At 39.0% G+C, this 18,223-nt stretch overlaps 3 protein-coding genes across 3 annotated transcripts; 1 reads left to right on the forward strand and 2 right to left on the reverse strand.

Moving 5' to 3' along the window:
• The first annotated feature begins 817 nt into the window (after positions 1–817).
• LOC103321700 (glyoxal oxidase-related protein) lies at positions 818–2,851 on the forward strand. Its single transcript, XM_089046663.1, has one exon. It carries the CDS (start codon positions 972–974, stop codon positions 2,727–2,729), a length of 1,758 nt encoding a protein of 585 aa, XP_088902789.1. The 5' UTR covers positions 818–971; the 3' UTR covers positions 2,730–2,851.
• A 525-nt stretch (positions 2,852–3,376) lies between these two features.
• Positions 3,377–8,095, reverse strand: LOC103321634 (Major facilitator superfamily protein). Its single transcript, XM_008223464.3, has 5 exons — positions 7,723–8,095; positions 7,493–7,601; positions 7,130–7,347; positions 4,863–5,303; positions 3,377–4,640 (listed from the first exon to the last, which is right to left on the reverse strand). The coding sequence occupies exons 1-5, from the start codon at positions 7,723–7,725 to the stop codon at positions 3,645–3,647; spliced, it is 1,767 nt and encodes a 588-aa protein (XP_008221686.1). The 5' UTR covers positions 7,726–8,095; the 3' UTR covers positions 3,377–3,644.
• A 7,328-nt stretch (positions 8,096–15,423) lies between these two features.
• Positions 15,424–18,007, reverse strand: LOC103321635 (Tetratricopeptide repeat (TPR)-like superfamily protein). The gene has a single exon (XM_008223465.2). The coding sequence runs from the start codon at positions 17,457–17,459 to the stop codon at positions 15,612–15,614; it is 1,848 nt and encodes a 615-aa protein (XP_008221687.1). The 5' UTR covers positions 17,460–18,007; the 3' UTR covers positions 15,424–15,611.
• Positions 18,008–18,223: the final 216 nt, after the last annotated feature.

Raw genomic sequence — 18,223 nt, forward strand, 5'->3', positions numbered from 1 at the left:
TAAATAAGTAAGAACGTGTCCCATAAATGAAACGAAGGTAAATACGTGAACAATTTGTAGGCCTATTATGATCAGATAATTATTTTGGATTAGGCGTTGATTAAAACACATTAAGTTTAGCTTTCAAATTACCACAAACGTGATGGTAAAAAAACTAGGATCATCAACACCATCATCAATTGTTTCACTTAACTTTTTTCTTATGTATTTTGAATACATTCGTGTACTTAAACAAGTAAAAACGTGTCCCGTAATCATAAATTTTAAAAAAAAGGAAGGTAATCTAGTAGGTGAACCAAATACTTAATCAAGATTAAGCCAACACAACCTCAACTAAGCTTCTTTATTTTTGGGTCAAAACCTCGACTAAGCTAAGCTAAGCGCACCATTCACAGAACCTGCGCATTTGGCAGAGAAAGTGAACAAAAGTTACAGTGAATATCTGATTAATTCCATCCAGTTCAGAAACACACAAGAGTATGACGAACATCCACGTCAACACTAATTCGCCATATTACCATTTTAGGCTTCGAAAATACAAGCGCATTGATGACTACTACCATATGTTTCCCAGGAGAGAAAATTCAAAAGCCCCTCACCAAATAAACAAACCAATCGTTTTGCAATAATAGGTAGGTTGAATCTATATGACAACTTCGAATTACGTCAGCTTTTGGGCCTGGTCAGGCCCAAGTTTGACTCTTTGAGATATCTGACCTGTCACCTGTGGGCCCTCTAATACGCATGTATTTGGTAGAGTGTATATAAATGAGACAGTGTCAGCAAAGAAGACCTAGCTAGCTAAGGCCACCTCCACCATGCACAGCTAAGACCTTCGCATATTACCATCATCACACTCACAGTCTTCTACTTGTTTTGATTTGTAAAACAGAACCCACTTCCTTTTATAAAGAGATAAACCCCAATCTCCTCCCCAGGAACCAAAATAACCAAGAAAGCAGTCGTCGGTCATGGCTTTCATTTTCAAGAACCTCTCTTTATCATCCTCCGTTTTCTTCTACGCCATCCCCCTCTTATTGTCTTATCTCTTCATGGTTTCCCACTCCCAGTACTTGACCAATCCGACCCCGTTCTCTTCCATTAATGCTACTACCAGTAACGTCTCCGCCGGGGGGCAGTGGGTTCTTCTCCACAAAAGCATCGGAGTCTCTGCAATGCACATGCAACTCCTCAAGAACGACAAAGTCATCCTCTTCGACCGTACGGACATGGGCCCCTCCAACTTCTCCTTCCCCTCCGGCACCGGCTGCCGCAAGTACAACGACACCCACCACCGCAACAGAACCATCACAGACTGCACCGCCCACTCCCTCCAATACGACATCATTTCCGGTAATATCCGCCCCCTCTACGTCAGCTCCGACACCTGGTGCTCCTCTGGGGCATTGGACCCCAACGGCACCCTCATTCAGACCGGCGGGTACGGCTCGGGCATCCGAAAAATCCGCACCGTCGCCCCTTGCGACGACGGAAAATGCGAGTGGACCGAGCTCCCGGTCAACCTCGCAGACGGCCGCTGGTACGCCTCCACCCAAATTTTGCCCGACGGACGCGTCATCGTCGTCGGAGGGCGGAGAGCTTTCTCCTACGAGTTCTACCCCAAGACGGACGACGTGTCGTCCAAGAGATACTACCTCAGCTTCTTGGCAGAGACCACCGACCCTTACGAGGAGAACAATCTTTATCCCTTCTTGCATCTCTTGCCGGACGGCAGCCTCTTCATCTTCGCCAATAACCGGTCAATCTTGCTTGACTATAAACAGAACCGGGTCGTCAAGGAGTTACCGGTTATACCCGACGGCATCAAGCGGACCTACCCCAGCACCGGGTCCTCGGTGCTCCTCCCGCTAAAAATGAAAGGGTCTTTAGACGGGTCGGATAAACCCGAAGCCGAGGTGCTGATATGCGGCGGGTCGCCGCCCGGTGCGTTTAACATGTCGAATTTGAACCGAGTCTTCGTCAGTGCCTCCAACAGCTGCGGCCGGATCAAGTTGACCGACCCGAATCCGAAATGGGTCATGGAGGAAATGCCCATGCCACGTGTCATGTCCGACATGCTTCTCCTTCCCACGGGCGACGTCATCATCCTCAACGGAGCGTCAAACGGAACGGCGGGGTGGGAAGACGCTGCGAACCCGGTCTTCAACCCGGTTTTGTATAAAACCTACGAGCCCGACCCGAATCTCAGATTCGTTGTGCTCAACCCGTCCAGCACTCCCAGAATGTACCACTCGTCCGCTTTGCTTTTGCCAGATGGCAGAATCCTAGTGGGCGGGAGCAACCCGCACGAGGTGTACAATTTCACGGCGAGACCCTTCCCAACCGACCTCAGCTTGGAGGCCTATCAGCCGCCGTACCTGGGCCCGCTTTTGGCCGCATTGCGTCCTTCGATCTTGACCATCGAAGCGAGGGACGGCATCGTATCGTACGGTCAGATGTTTTCTGTTACGTTTATGTTATCCGTGTACCGGGCCGATCCCGGGATTTCAGTGGTCCTCATAACGCCGTCGTTTACGACTCACTCCTTCTCCATGAATCAGAGGATGGTGGTTTTGGACGTGGCGCGCTTGGAGAACTTGTCCGCGCTTGCTTACAAGATTGCTGCGTATGGCCCACCGAAGACCACGGTGGCCCCACCTGGGTACTACATGCTTTTTCTTGTCCACGCTGGCACTCCCAGCCACGCTGTGTGGGTGAAGGTGCAGTAATTTGGATTTGGTGTTAGGACTTTAGGAATTCTTTGGGGTATAGATTACCAAATTTTGAATGAAATTTTTTAAAATTACTTTTATTTTATATGTTAAGAATTGTAATGATTACAGTAATGCTAATGAGAATGATGGGGGACGAGAGAAATGGAATCAGTTAAAGAATTATCGTGTGATTTGACTGAGAATTACTGAGGGATTTAATTACATTAATTATAAACAGTAATAATGTAGTCAGTTAAGAAATTTTTTGACCAGCTCAACGTTTTATCGCGTGACCAAACGAATTGATCTTCACATGCAGGTTTTTAATTGGTCAAGCAACAACTATAGGAAAGCATTAAAACAGGGTTTATTTACCCCTGGTAATTAGCAATCTGAACATTACTACCTTTTTTATTTTTTCCTTTCTTTTTTTACGAAACAGTATTCTAAATTATTTTAATGTAGGAAAGATAAATCAAACTCGGGTGCAAGAGAGTAAGTTTACTGTCCTGACTAATTGGTCAAACCCACATATATATTTTTCTATTTTGTAGTCACCCCTTTTCTATTAATCCATCCTAGTTCTAGATGATTCAACTAGTCACCCCTTTTTGTAACTAGCCTAATATAGGAATTAAGAAGCAGAGGTTGGCTCTGGTTGCTTGCAACAAAAACACTGGTCATCTGCAAATGGCACATCGCACATGATGCATTGCCAATCTGACAAAGATGAACCAATTTACTATTTTATATTATTACAGAGAACTGAGGATTACAAGATATAAACTGTTCTTAGATCCCATTTCTGTGCAGGCCCTAATTGGCCCAAGATTTGATCTTCCTTGCACTGCAAGGCAACGAAGATGCAGCGTTTACAGCCCAAGTAGTTGTCTGACAAGTTGAGAATACATCCCAAAACTCTGTTTTACTTTACTTATTTGGTCTTCCTGGTCCGTATTTGTATCTGGTGGCCCAGAAAAGGTAGTGTAAGAAATTTAATCCACTGAGAACACACATGAGCCAGTAGAATCTCTCAAGATGGTAATGGTTTAGGTTGCTTCCAGAGAGCCATTTGTGCTTGGAGTATTTGCCTGAAACATCGTTAACTACAGAAACAATCACTGAGCTAAGATAATACCCCATGGCCAAAGATGCCCAGGTAAGAGATGTGGCCAAAGATCTCATGCTTGTTGGTGCTTCTGTGAAGAAAAATTCCAACAGTCCAGCCAATGTGAAGAGGTCTGCAGACCCAAGGAACAAGTACTGAAGTGCAACCCAAAAGAATGTGATGGGCAATGGCTCTTTCAAGTCGAGTAGCCCCGAGTTGGAAGCAACTCGCTTTCGCTTAATCTCGACAAGAGCTGCTATTGCCATTGCAATGATGGACAGAGCTAAACCGATTCCGATTCGTTGCAAGTGAGTGATCCCCATTTCGGATTTTGTCGATTTTCTTGCAAATGGGATGATGAAGAAGTCATAGACTGGTGCTAGGATCATGATGAAGAGTACAGGGAAAATGGGGAGAGAAGCTGGTGGGACTTTCAAAGAACCAAGCTTGGTGTCCATGGTTGCAGCTTGCTGGACAGAGAATGTTGAGAGCTGAGCTAAGCAGCAATTGAGCATGATGGTGCAAGCGAATATGGGGAGGATTTTCAGCACAATTTTGACTTCTTCTACTTGTTGCAATGTGCATTCTAGTGCCTTATGCGCTGGGTTGTTCACCTGCACTGCTCTGTTTAGGAATTTGAGGCTTTGTGTTGGGGCTTGATCTTGATCATCAGCAGTGGAAGCCTCCTTCTCCGTGGCGTTTCCTTCTTGGATTGCTTTGCTGGTTGTGGTTGGAGAAGAAGGGGTTGGGGCCATGCTTGCAATGGCATTGCTTGGACTTTTGGTCATACAACTGTGAAGTGTTGCAGCAATCAAAACCTACGACAACAACAGCAAAATTAACAAGCAGAAGCTAAATTAGTTTACTTGGAGTCAAGGATGATTGATTAGTTTTCTGGACATGATTGTCTATATGATGTGTATGAGATACAAAGTGCTTATGATTGAATTTGAAGAACATTAGAATCTTAGAGGGGCTAAATTACTTGAAGAACAAAAATGATCTGCCATGGACATATATATTTGTCATCTTTGGCTTACCTTCAAAATTGTTGTCAGTGGACTTCCACAAGGTATCTTGTTCCTGTAAAGAGTGGAGCCAGCAAGAAAGACCGGTATAGACAACAATATGCTAATAGTTGCAATTCCAAAACCCCATTCCCATCCTTTGTTGTCCTCAATCCACACCACCAGCGTCACCGCAATTAGGCCTCCGCAAGCGAGGCAGAATACATAGTAGTTGAAGAAGGTTGATCTCTGCTTCCTTCCTTGTGGGGTGCTCTCATCGAATTGCTCAGCTCCATGTGAAGGTAAGGAGCCCTTTATCCCTCCAACACCCAACGCCACCAGATAGAGGCCTATGAACAGCAGGGCAGCCTTTCCACCTTCAACTTCTTGGCATGGATTATTGAGGCTGTCTGGACTGCATGTTGGTGGCTTCAGTGAAGGTAAGCGAGCTTGCACTGTGAGCATGATTAAACCCTGTAACAAATGTTTGATATTAAAATTGTTAACAATAAGTCATGTAAAATTTAAGCAGTTAACTTATGATAAATTGTGCAAAGGAAAAGTTTGGTTTTATACTTGGTACTTAATTTGGGCTGCCCAGAATAGCCTCAAAAGTTGATCCAGACCAACATACATAGACATATGTTGTTGGGCCTTTGTCCCATCATCTAAAATATAGAACATGGAAAGCCCTAAATAACGGGGTCCACAACTTTTGAACTTAGGTACTAGATAGCGGATTTACTGTGTTAATCAACTGACGTAACCCACGTTTGGATCAAGGTTAATAGTTTTTAAGCTTCTGCTTCTATTCTATCTAACACTCAACAGTCAACACATAATCCAAAGGGCAAGCAGAGGAAGAGTCTAGCTAGTTTGGTTGGGCATCACAAAATTGGGTCCCCAAGCCACATGTTGATTCCCGATTCAAATTTTGGACGCTATCGCATGAACAAAGACTTCTCATCAGAAATGTCACTACGCATGCAGTAATGTTCTTGGGGTCTTATTATCCTATATATCATAGTTGATGGCTCTAATTTGATGTACTTTAAAATATATAAAAATCGTTGCTCTATTTGCCTCTGGCCCTCTTATCAAAACTGTAGCCACACACGTGGTTCGTGAACTTGGATGGGAAAAACCAAAACAAGGAAATTTAATGTAGATATGGATTTTTCAGCTACTATATATGTGATTGGTATACCAAAAATTACCATAGTTTAGACGACACTACGACTTGTGGTACAACTATGTCTCCCAAAACTTGGACATACGTGGGTTAGATAGAAGATCAGGCAGGGAGGGAGGAGTGCGTACGTGGCAGAATTTGAGCCAGCATATTGCATGAAGCTGGTGCACTATTGGGTGATAATAGTAAGATCTTATCATGTACGGGTGGTTTAGCAAAGAGAAGGCTTGGAAATGTTATCATGCATGTCATAGCATTATTTGTCGAAAATAGCAAAATAGTATATGTATTTTTCGGAAGGGAGAATGGAGAGGAGGACAAAGGTAGATGCATGCATTGCTGTCAAGCTGAAATTGAGGGATCGAAGTTCTCATTGTCATGGCATGACATGAGACAAACACATAATTGACCTCCCCAAAAAAAAGAAAGACAAACACTCTAATTGGCTCTACGTTGCATGAGTTGTATATGTGTGAAATACGATTTTGGCACAATTAAATGTTGAGTTGCTTTCAACACGAAGTTGCATCCCAAAACATAAAAATGTCCCAACCCAACAACACAAACAAAGTTTTGTGTTTTGGGGTTAAAGAAACAAAAAATGATATCAAGGCCTAAAAACGCACCTAATAATTTTAATCAGAAAAAAGAGAGAAGAAAAAATAAAAGGACAGTGGTTTTCTCTAGGCCAAAACTACGACCAAATGCGTGCATTGAATATTACAATAGTTTTCAATCCCTGAGAGGCTGAGAGGGTTTTATGGCGTTTGCTTGCAACAGACTCTGATTTCTGACAGAAACATGATCCTGTTGCAATTCGCAAGCCACGTGTACTTGGATTCCCTCGAGAGAATCAACACCATTATTCTATATGATAAAGTATAAAGAATTGAAGAAATGCATAGGGATATTGAATTAAGGAGAAAGTTATATCAATATGTGCGCAACAGAGGCCAGATATTTGTGTGCAGCCGCAGATTAATTAGTAATAGAAGAAAGCAACTAATTAACAAAAAGGAAACAGAAAGAAAGTTGCAAGCACAAGCGAACAAAATACTGAGAGAGAGAGAGAGAGAGAGAGAGAGACTGGAGGTGTACGTATAATTACCAGAAATTCAGTAACTGCACTTATCAAGTAGATGTGATAAGTTGTGAAAAAAGCATCGGATAAGAAACCACCAAGAAGGGCCAGAAGGAAGGCTGTGCCCATGAAGTCTGTGACATTGTTGGCCGCTTTGGATGGAGATAAATGCATATACTGTGATAAGTAAAGCACCAAATTGCTTGCATTTGCCAGATATGCCAAGTTCTCCAATATCTCCGCCACTGCATATAAAAACATGCACAACACAATTCATTACATAAAGTCTAAAACTTTTGTATTGAGAAACAGAATATAATCAATCATTTCAAAAACCCAATTCTTGTTTTTTCTGTTTTGAGGAATGAATTGAGAGATATGGATACAAACCCAAGACGAAGGAGGAGGCAAGCATGCCACCATGGCGGCCTCTGATTGCAGCTCTGTTCCTCCAGTCAACATAGCCTTCCCATCTGGTGCTCAGCTGCTGTTCTTGTTCCTACAGGATCAAAAGTCATGAGGCTTAGAAGGTGGTTCCAATAAAGGAACCCAGCATGAAAGGAAAAGTGTGAGGGATGACAGAAAAGGAGAAAAAGAAAGAGAGAGAGAGAGGAACCCACCATTTTCTCTGCCTCCTTTTTTTCCCCACTTGGGTTCTAATTAATTTGGATCCTTTGGTGGCAGAGGATTTTGATTAGAAATAGTGATGACTGGTGGGAGATTTAAAGAGTGGGGGAGGATATGAGAAAGGCTCCAACTTGGGGAGAGAGAAACCTTTAGAAAATGACTTCATTTGATCCCTTTTTGAAATCTCTCCCCCATGTTACTACAGAGAATAAGCTAATTACTTTCCAACACCAAATATACATCCAATTTGGCAATAGAAATAAAGGGTAGGTTCTTAACTTTGACACTGCTTTCGTTGAGATAGGGAAGCATCAAATCATCTTGACCTAAAAAGAAAAGAAATAGGCAAAATAAATGTAAAGGTGTAGGTGCCTCACCTTCCTAATTATGGTACATAAGCCCTTCACAGATTGGGGATGTTAAAAGGGAGGGGGGAGGGGGGGGTCTATATAAATCTTAAAGTTTGCTGATCCTCTCCCCACTGTTACTAGCTCTTTTAATTTATGACTAATTAAAGAAGAAAAAAAGAACATATTCTTTCATCTTTTAATCTTTGACACAAGCATAACAATCAAATTACTTAAATAAATAGATCCCCTGGCAGAATGGAAATCCAAGTTGCATGCCAGATTGATGACCACAAAACTATTGGATATTTTTGGATTAAACTAATACCGATGGAGGATTTGAAAGTTAGTCAAATTTTAGCTTTTTAAGATCATACCTGATACCCACCACCATCACCAAAACTCATGACTCACCACTCTTACCCCTCTGCTAGTGCTACGACCGCGGACTTATTTGTCTTGATGCTAATACAAAACTCCGAAAATTGTGCATATATTACCTACATTCACAAAGATACGCTTTTTTTTCAACCGATGCTACTTACCGAACTCGATAAGCGTGAAATTTTATCACAAAATATCTCGATATTGTTAATAATGAAACTACTCATATATATTATATTATCTTTGTCAAATTTTATGATATGAAACTTTACATTCTTCAATAATGCATATTACATGCATATGAAATGAGAGCAGACGCAGAGTGTTGTGCTTGTGGTATGTATTTTGACTGTTTGATTTGTGAGGCTGTGAGTTTGTGACTCTACCACGACACTAAGCCCCCACTGTTCAGTGTTCTGGTGGACCAAGTCTGCTCGGATTAGTGTTAGAGCAAACACGTATTAATAATATTGATTTAGGTTGTCTCTATAACTTGCTACTGACCGATTCTTCCTACATATCACAATAGATAAATAGATGTTCGTTAACTTCAAGTTACATGTCTCTTCAATTAATAATTGCATGACAATTTCTGTCGAGTGACGAAGGGCTAAACGAGAGTAATTTTCGTTGTTTTTTAAATAGCATTTCATTTTCAATCTCAATATAATTCGTGGGAACTTAAAACACTAATAATAGATAAGAATCCAATTTTTGTATGTGTTTTCTACAATGGGATATTCTAAATTACTATATAATCTCCAGGAAGATGAATTTCTCCAGGAAAATGAATTTAAAATTCAAGTGTAAAGAGACGGACATACTACCCTGACCAACTGACATAATAGTTAAAACTAACAAACAGAAATTAGGTTTAAACACATGCGTGGTGAAAAACATTGCATGTGATATGTGTAGTGTAGTTGCATATGCAGCTCGTGCTGTTTTATTAACTTGTTTCTTTTCCCAAATATGCAAAGTTTGCAAAACTGAAAGAGACAAGCAAGTGGTAAATTAATTAGCAGAAGCAACACGGGATTTCCCTTGTTCCAGAGTTTTTGATGGCTATAATTTTCAACCTGTGGCCTCTCAGAAATCATGATAAGCTAGCTGTCCTGTAATTGTGACAGAAGGTCACTGTTCAACAAAGACAATTTCGATCAATATCAATTCAAAAGGCCGTTTGGATATATGATTCTGGGAGCAAGGTTGGATCTGCTACTGCACTTAATGAATTTATCTAGAAGAAGCAGATAAAAGCAATGTTTATTCTCCAGGCATATATTCTGTATATCACCAATTTAATATCTTTATTTTTTTAAAAAAATTCTATGAATATTAATTGAAATATATCATATCTTTGAGTAAATATATATCACGATGTGTCCCCACACTCGAAGAATGAGATTAATCTCTGCTCGAGATTCGACTTTACCCAAATATATATATATATATATATATATATATATATATCATATCTTTGAAAGGAAGGAAAGTATGTGAAGGGGAAATGATATCAACATTACTTTAATGAAATGGATAAGGAGATATGCTTAATGTGTGAGGCCAAGCCAAGCCAAGGATTTGAAAATAAATCAACCCCACTGTTAAGCTGCGATCAATCTTTGACTGCAAATGTGGCCGCATTGCAAACTACAAGAACGTCCAAAATTAGTTCTTCAGTTAGATAGTAACTTGGTATTGCAACGTGGAAGCTATATATCATCGACACCAGATCATCTATGTAACATCCTTGTTTCTAATCTAACTCATCTGGACATGTTCGATGAGAATTCAAGCTCTTGCTTTAAGTAAATGAGAGAAACATGCATTAAATAAGGCTACGAATAATTAGGTAAATAGAAGACAGCGACCCAATCAAAGTCTACCCTTTTCTTGTAACCAAAAAGTCTACGTATCCTTTTCTCCCTTGGCTCTATTCTTTCGATATGATACATGAAATTTTTGAGAAATTTTTAAGTATAAGTGCAAATAGTGTTGTTAATTTACATATTATAATACGGGTAAACGGCATAGTGATATATCAAGAACTTATAATGTAATGTTAACTAATAATTATACACAAATTAATATGCAGGAGTTGATAACATACGACAGTCGAACTGAAAAATTACTAGCAAATTTGCAATATGTTTTTTTTCCTTTTTTCTTTGGGCTGTATGGTTGAATTCTTTTTCAGCAGATCCACGTGCGAAGTGTGAACTGTGATCTGTGAACCCCCAGTAGTCCGGCGCATACATTGCTCCTAGTCATTTTGCCTATTTAGTCTAAGCCCCGAGGCCTAGGGCTCTCCATATATTGGACGACAGAATATAAAATATAATAAATTAAGCAATATTTATTCTTTTATGACTTCAACTTTAAAACCCTTATTCCACCAACTGCTACTAGATACAAAACCAGTTGTGTATATATATAATATATGGACAAAGTATGAAACGGCGGAATTATGAATTTTCAACAGGTGGGTTAGCTAAAATTATTATTTTAAAATGTAATAAATTTTTTATTTATTTTCAGTTTCTATAGTCTTTTTAGAAATAAAACTATACATTAAGTCATATAAATCACACTAATTCATAACTTTATTGACTTATTTTTAATATGCTTTTTTTCTTTGAAGATCTAATTATAAATGATATGGACAAAGATATTTTAAATTGTAATGACAAGTTTAATTACAGTAACGTTGATATGGTTTATCAAGAATACGCAAGAAAGGTACTTCGAATTGTTGATTCATCGCCAGAGATGGCTTAGAACCAATAGTTCATTATCCAATGGATTTTTCAGTTCTAATACTTCATCCGAACAAGCGATATTTATGGAGAGAGAAATCGAATCTAGAACCTTGAATGCATGGCTAAATGCTAATTTCCAATAAGGTTTAACATAAAACAAATACATATTAATGAAATCAAAAAGCACATATTATAAAATGAAAAATATGTTCGACAACATAATTGAAAGTGTACCTATTTTAATATGTATTTTTATTGATGTCTTGCAATTAAACTCATAACTAGTAATAAGTTAATATATGTTGGGCTATGTTTAAAACAAGTCAAAAATATAGGTTTGATTTTTTTAATCCCCAAGACTTCCCCCTAGGCTACAGCCCACCCTAGTCATTAAGGTAGTTCCGCCCATGAAGGTATGTATTATTACGTACATATAGACAAGTTGTATATTATATTTTTCATGAGTGTGTGTTATTGATTTGTTGTTGTGAAATAGACAAGGTATGAGAGTATCACTTAACATTGGAGTGAAATTGTATTTGCTCTTGTAATATTACACATATAGAACTTTCTCTCGGATTTCTCTATTCTCACTAAAATTGTTTTACTATGAGTTTCTCACTTGGAATTGTATGTACTCTTGTAGTAAAACATACATAACTCTCTCTCGGATTTCTCTGTTCTCACTAAAACAGTTTAACTATGAGTTTCTCACTCTCTTCAGATCAGTGTGTTACTCTTCCTCAGTTGATTGAGGATCCCTTTTATAGGCAAAGGTGACAACTACCGCCATGAATTAATTCGATCTGCAATTCGCGGGATGTTGTAAACATTTTCCACACTTTGCCTTGACTCTAGCCTTTTCACTTTCACATACAATACACAAAAGATTTGAATTTCAAAAATAGATATACCATTTGCCAAATAGATCACAATATGCTGGTTTGATGGCGCAACAGGGAAATGACAATTTCTTCGAGGATAAATTTAGAACACTCCACCTGATAATAACAAAAGATGCCAAAGAAAAATAAAAAAAAAAAACATATAATACAGAACAGACGATGTTGTTGCAAATACATGAAAGATAACCAACCAAAGCTTGATAGAATCTGTCATATATTCTCCTTGTGTATTTATGTGGTCCAAAATCAAATCCAAATAGAAAACCAACAGTATTGTTTAAATCAAAGCCGGTTCATTAATTTTGGAAGCCCTATGCAAATATGGATGTCGAGGCCCTATATATACAAGTAGGGAAAAAAAATCCATATAGAAACAAAAATTTCTGACATGGGAAGAACACATTCGGAAAGAGCTTCCTAGAAAAATTTCTTTAGTCACCCTTCCAAATCACAGAGCTAATAAATTGATTTTCCAATTTCAATACTTGGTGAATTCTCATGTGAATAAGGGAAGGAGAAAAGAACTGTGATTTTGGGGAAATGGCTAAAGCTTGGGTTTTTACAATCCAAAATTTGATGGAAGAGGGTGGTACACTGGTACTTAAGAGAAATAACTTTATTTTGATAGAGGAGAGTGAGAAAGACTTACTGAAAGATAAAAGAATATTATAATGGTTTTGCAGTTTGAGAGTTCGAAAGAGGAAAACACATGTTTCAAACCATAATAAATAAATAAAAAGAAGAGTTGCAGCGTGAGAGTTGGGAAGAGGAAAATGAATTAAATTAAGGCATCTACTCTCTAAGTCGTAGAATTTGTTGATAATTAATATTCAATTCAATTTTGGTTTTGGTGCCTTGCATGTGGTATTGTGGGGTGATATTTAATATTTCATTTTTATTTTCATATTTTAGTTAATTTAATGGGTTGACTTGAAAAAATTTGGAGGCCTCTAAATTTTGGGGGCCCTGTGCAGTCACACACCTCGCACACCCCATGGACCGCCTCTGGTTTAAATCCCCTAGAAATTATAAGTGAAACAGTTGTGCATGCATGGTCGTTCTCATCAATTGTAGCTAGCCTGATATTTCAGATTCTTATTCCCCATGGCATGACAGGAATGGTAGAATTTGTTTTTTGCAGGATTGGCATCTTGGTGTACTCTCGAGCAATGCTCGGCGGACATTATTTCTCAAGCTTCCACTGTTTACAATATGAGGTCAGCTGGAATTTATCTAGTTATAAAGAGATTTCTGTTCATGATTGAATGAACTGACTTACTTTGGCATCTTAATTAATAAAACCTTTGTAAAGCAAGATGCCTATACTAGCTACAACATGCAATTGGTACTTTGCTTTTTTGTTTTTTGTTTTGTTTTTTTAATTTCCGTGCTTTAGCATCACTTATCTGAGAAACTAACAATCGTACGACTATGAACTATTAATTGGCGTCATCATTTCTCTATTTCTTAATTATCCGTAAAAATATGGGATGGATATGATAGAAGAAGAGATTTTGAGTTAAGAGATTAAGTCAACACATTCATGTAAGGGAAAAAGAACAAAAACATTTCTTCATCTAGAACATCTTCCAGTCCTTCTGAAAAAGAAGGCGGCGTACACTTTAGACTTTTTTTTGTCTTCCCAAAATTGATTAGGTATTAGCAGTCACGTATGCTTACATTAATTAACTCAAGATATGCTTATAGTCAATTTCAAGAGAGGACTTTAGATGGTGTAGTTTTCATTTTGAAGATAACTGTGCAACTTGCTTGGACACTAATAAACAAGTGGTAAGAACCACTTGCTTTTCTATGAACATACGTCTCACTTACTCATTTTCTGGGCAATCTAGTGCGACATTTCAAAAGGTTTAAAATCTATTAATTCGAATTTGGAGGTTGATATCCAAGAAACTAAAACTCTTCTATGCATCAAAACTAACCATCGTATAGGTAGGGACGTCCTTCCATTACGTACTCATCACATTTATTTCTGCATTTTAAATGACCAAACAATTTTAATACTACAAAGAGTGTATGGCTAAGAGTTTACTCTTTTGCAACACATGACCTCATGAAAAGGAACGCTATATTGGAATAATGAGAGTAGAAGAGTTTATTCAAATATAACGTTCCTTTTCGTCAGGTCATGTGCGCTATAAAAGAGTAAATGTTTAGTCAATTTGTAGTATAATAGTTTTTTTTTTCCTAATAAGTTGTAATATACTATTTTTTTCATCAAATCATTTGATCATTTCACACATTGAATTACGTAACCTTTTATTTATTTGTTCAGAACCTACAGCTGATCATATCCGAGTCGAAGATTATTGCCTGCCTATCATTGACCTTGGAGATTTATTATTAACAATGAAGGTCAGGGCTTGAAAATATTAGATGGTTATGTAAGGATTAGATAAAGTACTTCAATTGAAATTAGGGTGAGGTATTGAGTTGACCCTCTTTAAAAAAGTGGTTAGAAGGCTTAATCTTGCATCCTAATTAATTAAAAACTCCTGCCAGAATTGCATTTGGTCAATTGGTTCTGAACTTGTGTCAAATTATTCTGCACTGCCGCAAGATCAATAAAGCCAATGAGAACAGAATTTTCCCAACTCATAACCTTTCCAGCACTCCGTTTGAGTCAAGTTCTAAAGACCACTCACTCAGCACCTAATTAAGCAACCCATGATTGCATTTTTAATTTAATTTAATTATAAATAAAAAAAAATAAAAAGTGGACCAACCCGAACATAGACTTGGCCGGAAAGGTTGTTTACAATAAATAAATATAAAAAAAGCGAGGATGCCATGCCTGATTTTTCAAAGGACGTGTAGAATTTTTCTGGGAAATGTCTCTTTCTGTATTCATAGACTGGTCACGGTGGAAGGACCATTTCAGTGTGACTGGTTATTTCGGTTTTACAAGTAATTTCCATTTGAATTTTTATCAGATTAATTGAACCTGTCTTGTATAAGTGATTGTGAATAAAGATTTTGGTTGGTTTCTAACATACTCCTGTAAGTCATTCTCATTTCCATCGCTTTAAGATGAAACTTGTTTGATAGGACACCCACTGGTCAGAATTCTTGGGATGAAAGAAGTACTGGCCTAGAGAAATGAGTTGGGATGATCTTCTGGGTTGTGTGGGCTAAGATCTGAGGGTGGAGGAGGACCTTAAAACTTTTGAAGTGGGCTTGGATGGGCTGTAGCTAATAGCCCATTAATTAGATCTAAGCAGATATCAAGTCCAAGATCAATATCAGAGCTCTAGACAGAGAAAAAAAGAAAAAGATGGTGAAAGTAGCGCTTTATTGATCGTTTTCAAAGAAGTATGCAACAAATAAAAATTGCAGATGATATTAGAGAACAAAGAATAAATAATCAGCTTTCTGTTTCTTCTTCTTTCTAGCTGTCCAAGTTTAAGAGACAACAATCAGGACTTGAACTGTGAACAGACCCATGAATTGATGAGCATTTTACTCACCAATAACCTTTGCAAGAGCACTCCCCATCCTGAAAATGGTGAAACCTATTCCTGTCTCTTACAATAATTTCTCTGTTAAAAAGTTTAGATATCATTTTGGTCACATCATGGCAATCCCAACAGACCCTGAGGTTCTTCACAATCCTAATCGGCACGCCTTCTTTTAAACTGATCAAACCGAAAGCAATCGCAACCTTCTCACTATGTTTACACAATGCATCCTCTTTCTCTTCTTCTTCTATATCAAACAGCACAGGATTGGTGTTAGCCACATAACCTGCTAATTTCAGCCGCCTAGAGATTTCTCCCAACATTGCCTCAATTTCGTCATACCTAGGATGTGACTTGTCTCCTACTAAGAACTCATGAACTTCACCATCAACCTCTAAGACACTGCAACCAGGAAGCTTCCTCACACCTTTAGCCTTCATTGTCCGCCGCACATTACTAACTCCATCCCATAGCTTGGAATCAGCATATATATTGGACAAAAGCACATAAGCACCATGGTTCTTGGCCTCTAGTTCGACTATCTTTCTCGAGGCAAGCTCACCTATTTCCATATTCTTGTACATTCTACTAGCGTTAAGCAAAGCCCCCCAAGCACCTGCATGAGGCTTCATTGGCATGCCGTTTATGAAGTTCAGGGCTTCATCTAAACGTCCAGCTCGGCCGTATAAATCAACAATGCATCCGTAGTGCTCTAGCTGAGGTTCAATCCCATACAATTTCTTCATTGAGTCGAAATGTTGACGACCTTCCTCAACCAGTCCAACAACAGTGCAGCCCCTTAGAACTGAAACAAACGTAACTTCATTTGGATGAACCCCTTCTTTGTTCATAAAGGAGAAAAGCTCAAGACACTTCTCACCAAATCCATTCATAGCTAGGGCCCCCAGTGCACTACTCCAAGTATACACATTCTTTTCTTTCATCCCCCAAAACACTTCCATGGCCTTATTCATGTTCCCACATTTGGCATACATGTCAATGAGTGCAGTCCCCAAAGTCACCGTCATCCGTAGCTTGTTTCTCTCTATATATGCATGAGCCCATCTCCCTTGATCCAATGCCCCCAAATGGGAACACGCGGATAAGACCGAAACCATAGACACCTCATTGACCCTCACACCCTCCATTTGCATCAAATGAAACAAATTCAAGGCTTCCCTAGACTTCCCACATTGCGCATACCCTGCAATCATCGCATTCCAAGCAATAGGGTCCCTTTGAGGCATTTCATCGAACAGCTCCCTTGCAAAACCAACATCACCACATCTGGCACAGGCGCTCACCATAGCAGTCTGGCATACCAAATCAGGCTCAACAATTTCTCCAAACACTCTATGACACGAATGTAAGCAACCCAATTCAGCATACATGAAAATTAACCCGCTTTGAACATGGGGGTCATTCTCAAACCCACGTTTAGTCAATGCAGCATGGACCGAAGGACCAGTCTCACGTGCCAAAAGCTGCGCACAAGTGCGAACCAAGAAGTTGAAGGTGTAGTTATCAGGTAAAAAATTGTCCCTGGATTGGAGAATTCTGCTGTAAAAGTGAAAGCTTTTAGATGGCGTGGAGCTTTTAGAATAGGCTCTGATCATGGAGTTGAAGGTGAAGAGGGTTGGGTTTTCGCATTGGTCCAGGACTTTATTGGAATAACCCAAATTGCTGGGGTTTCTGATGGCTATGGTGGCAACAAATTGGCCAGAAAGGTGAGGGTCGTTGAGAAGACCTTTAACGAGCAGTTGGGAGTGGATTTGTTTGAGTTCTTTGAGGGTAGTGCATGAGTCTACGAGTGAAATGGTTGGGTGCTTTGCAATGCATCTTAGGGAGCTCATGTCTTAGCAAATCATTAGTGTCATGTTCCAATAACTTCTAGTCTAATAATATACCAATGTCACAACAAAAACATTTGACAGAATGATAAGAGTGCCAATTTTTATAAGTATTTTTATATATTAAAAAGAAAAGTCGATCACTTTAGCATTATTGCTCTGTGAATTGTGAAAGAACTTTACATTGCATGTTTATGTGATAGACTTCAAGTGCCCTTTGGAAAACAAATCTCCAATCTCAATTTTAACACCCTTTTGGTTATTCTCATGCACAATGCCATCAACATTTACAATCTCAAATGGCCTTGAATCATATAGCAAGGGGTTGACCGTGCCCAAGGCGAGTCGTGTTCCACTGTCCGACACTCTCCCATTCTTCAGCTTAGTGAAGTTTCCGTGTAACATAGTGCTTAACTGGGAATGACAAAGTTGGGCATGCACCTACATGCTACTTTGCTCTAGGAACCAGTTGGCAGGAAAAAGAAAGATTTTACCTTTTACATGCAACTGCAGCACCAAAACACATAAGCTCCTTGTATAACATGACTTTTATGAATATGACAACATTTTGGGTGTTCAAAAAAGTATTTGGCTGTTGGGAAAATTTTGCATCTCCAGTTTGGAGAGCATCAGGACTTGCTAGGTGGCTAGCAGCAATGCATGTGGCAGGCAACAGAGAAAAAGGTATGCCTTGAGCTAGCAACCAATAAAATAAAGTTAAAAGTAGACCAAGACCAATGCTATATTCATATTCCTCAATGCATGCA

This window comes from Prunus mume, linkage group LG2, assembly GCF_029339155.1.
Source record: "Prunus mume cultivar Tortuosa linkage group LG2, ASM2933915v1, whole genome shotgun sequence".
Taxonomy (NCBI): Eukaryota; Viridiplantae; Streptophyta; class Magnoliopsida; order Rosales; family Rosaceae; genus Prunus; species Prunus mume.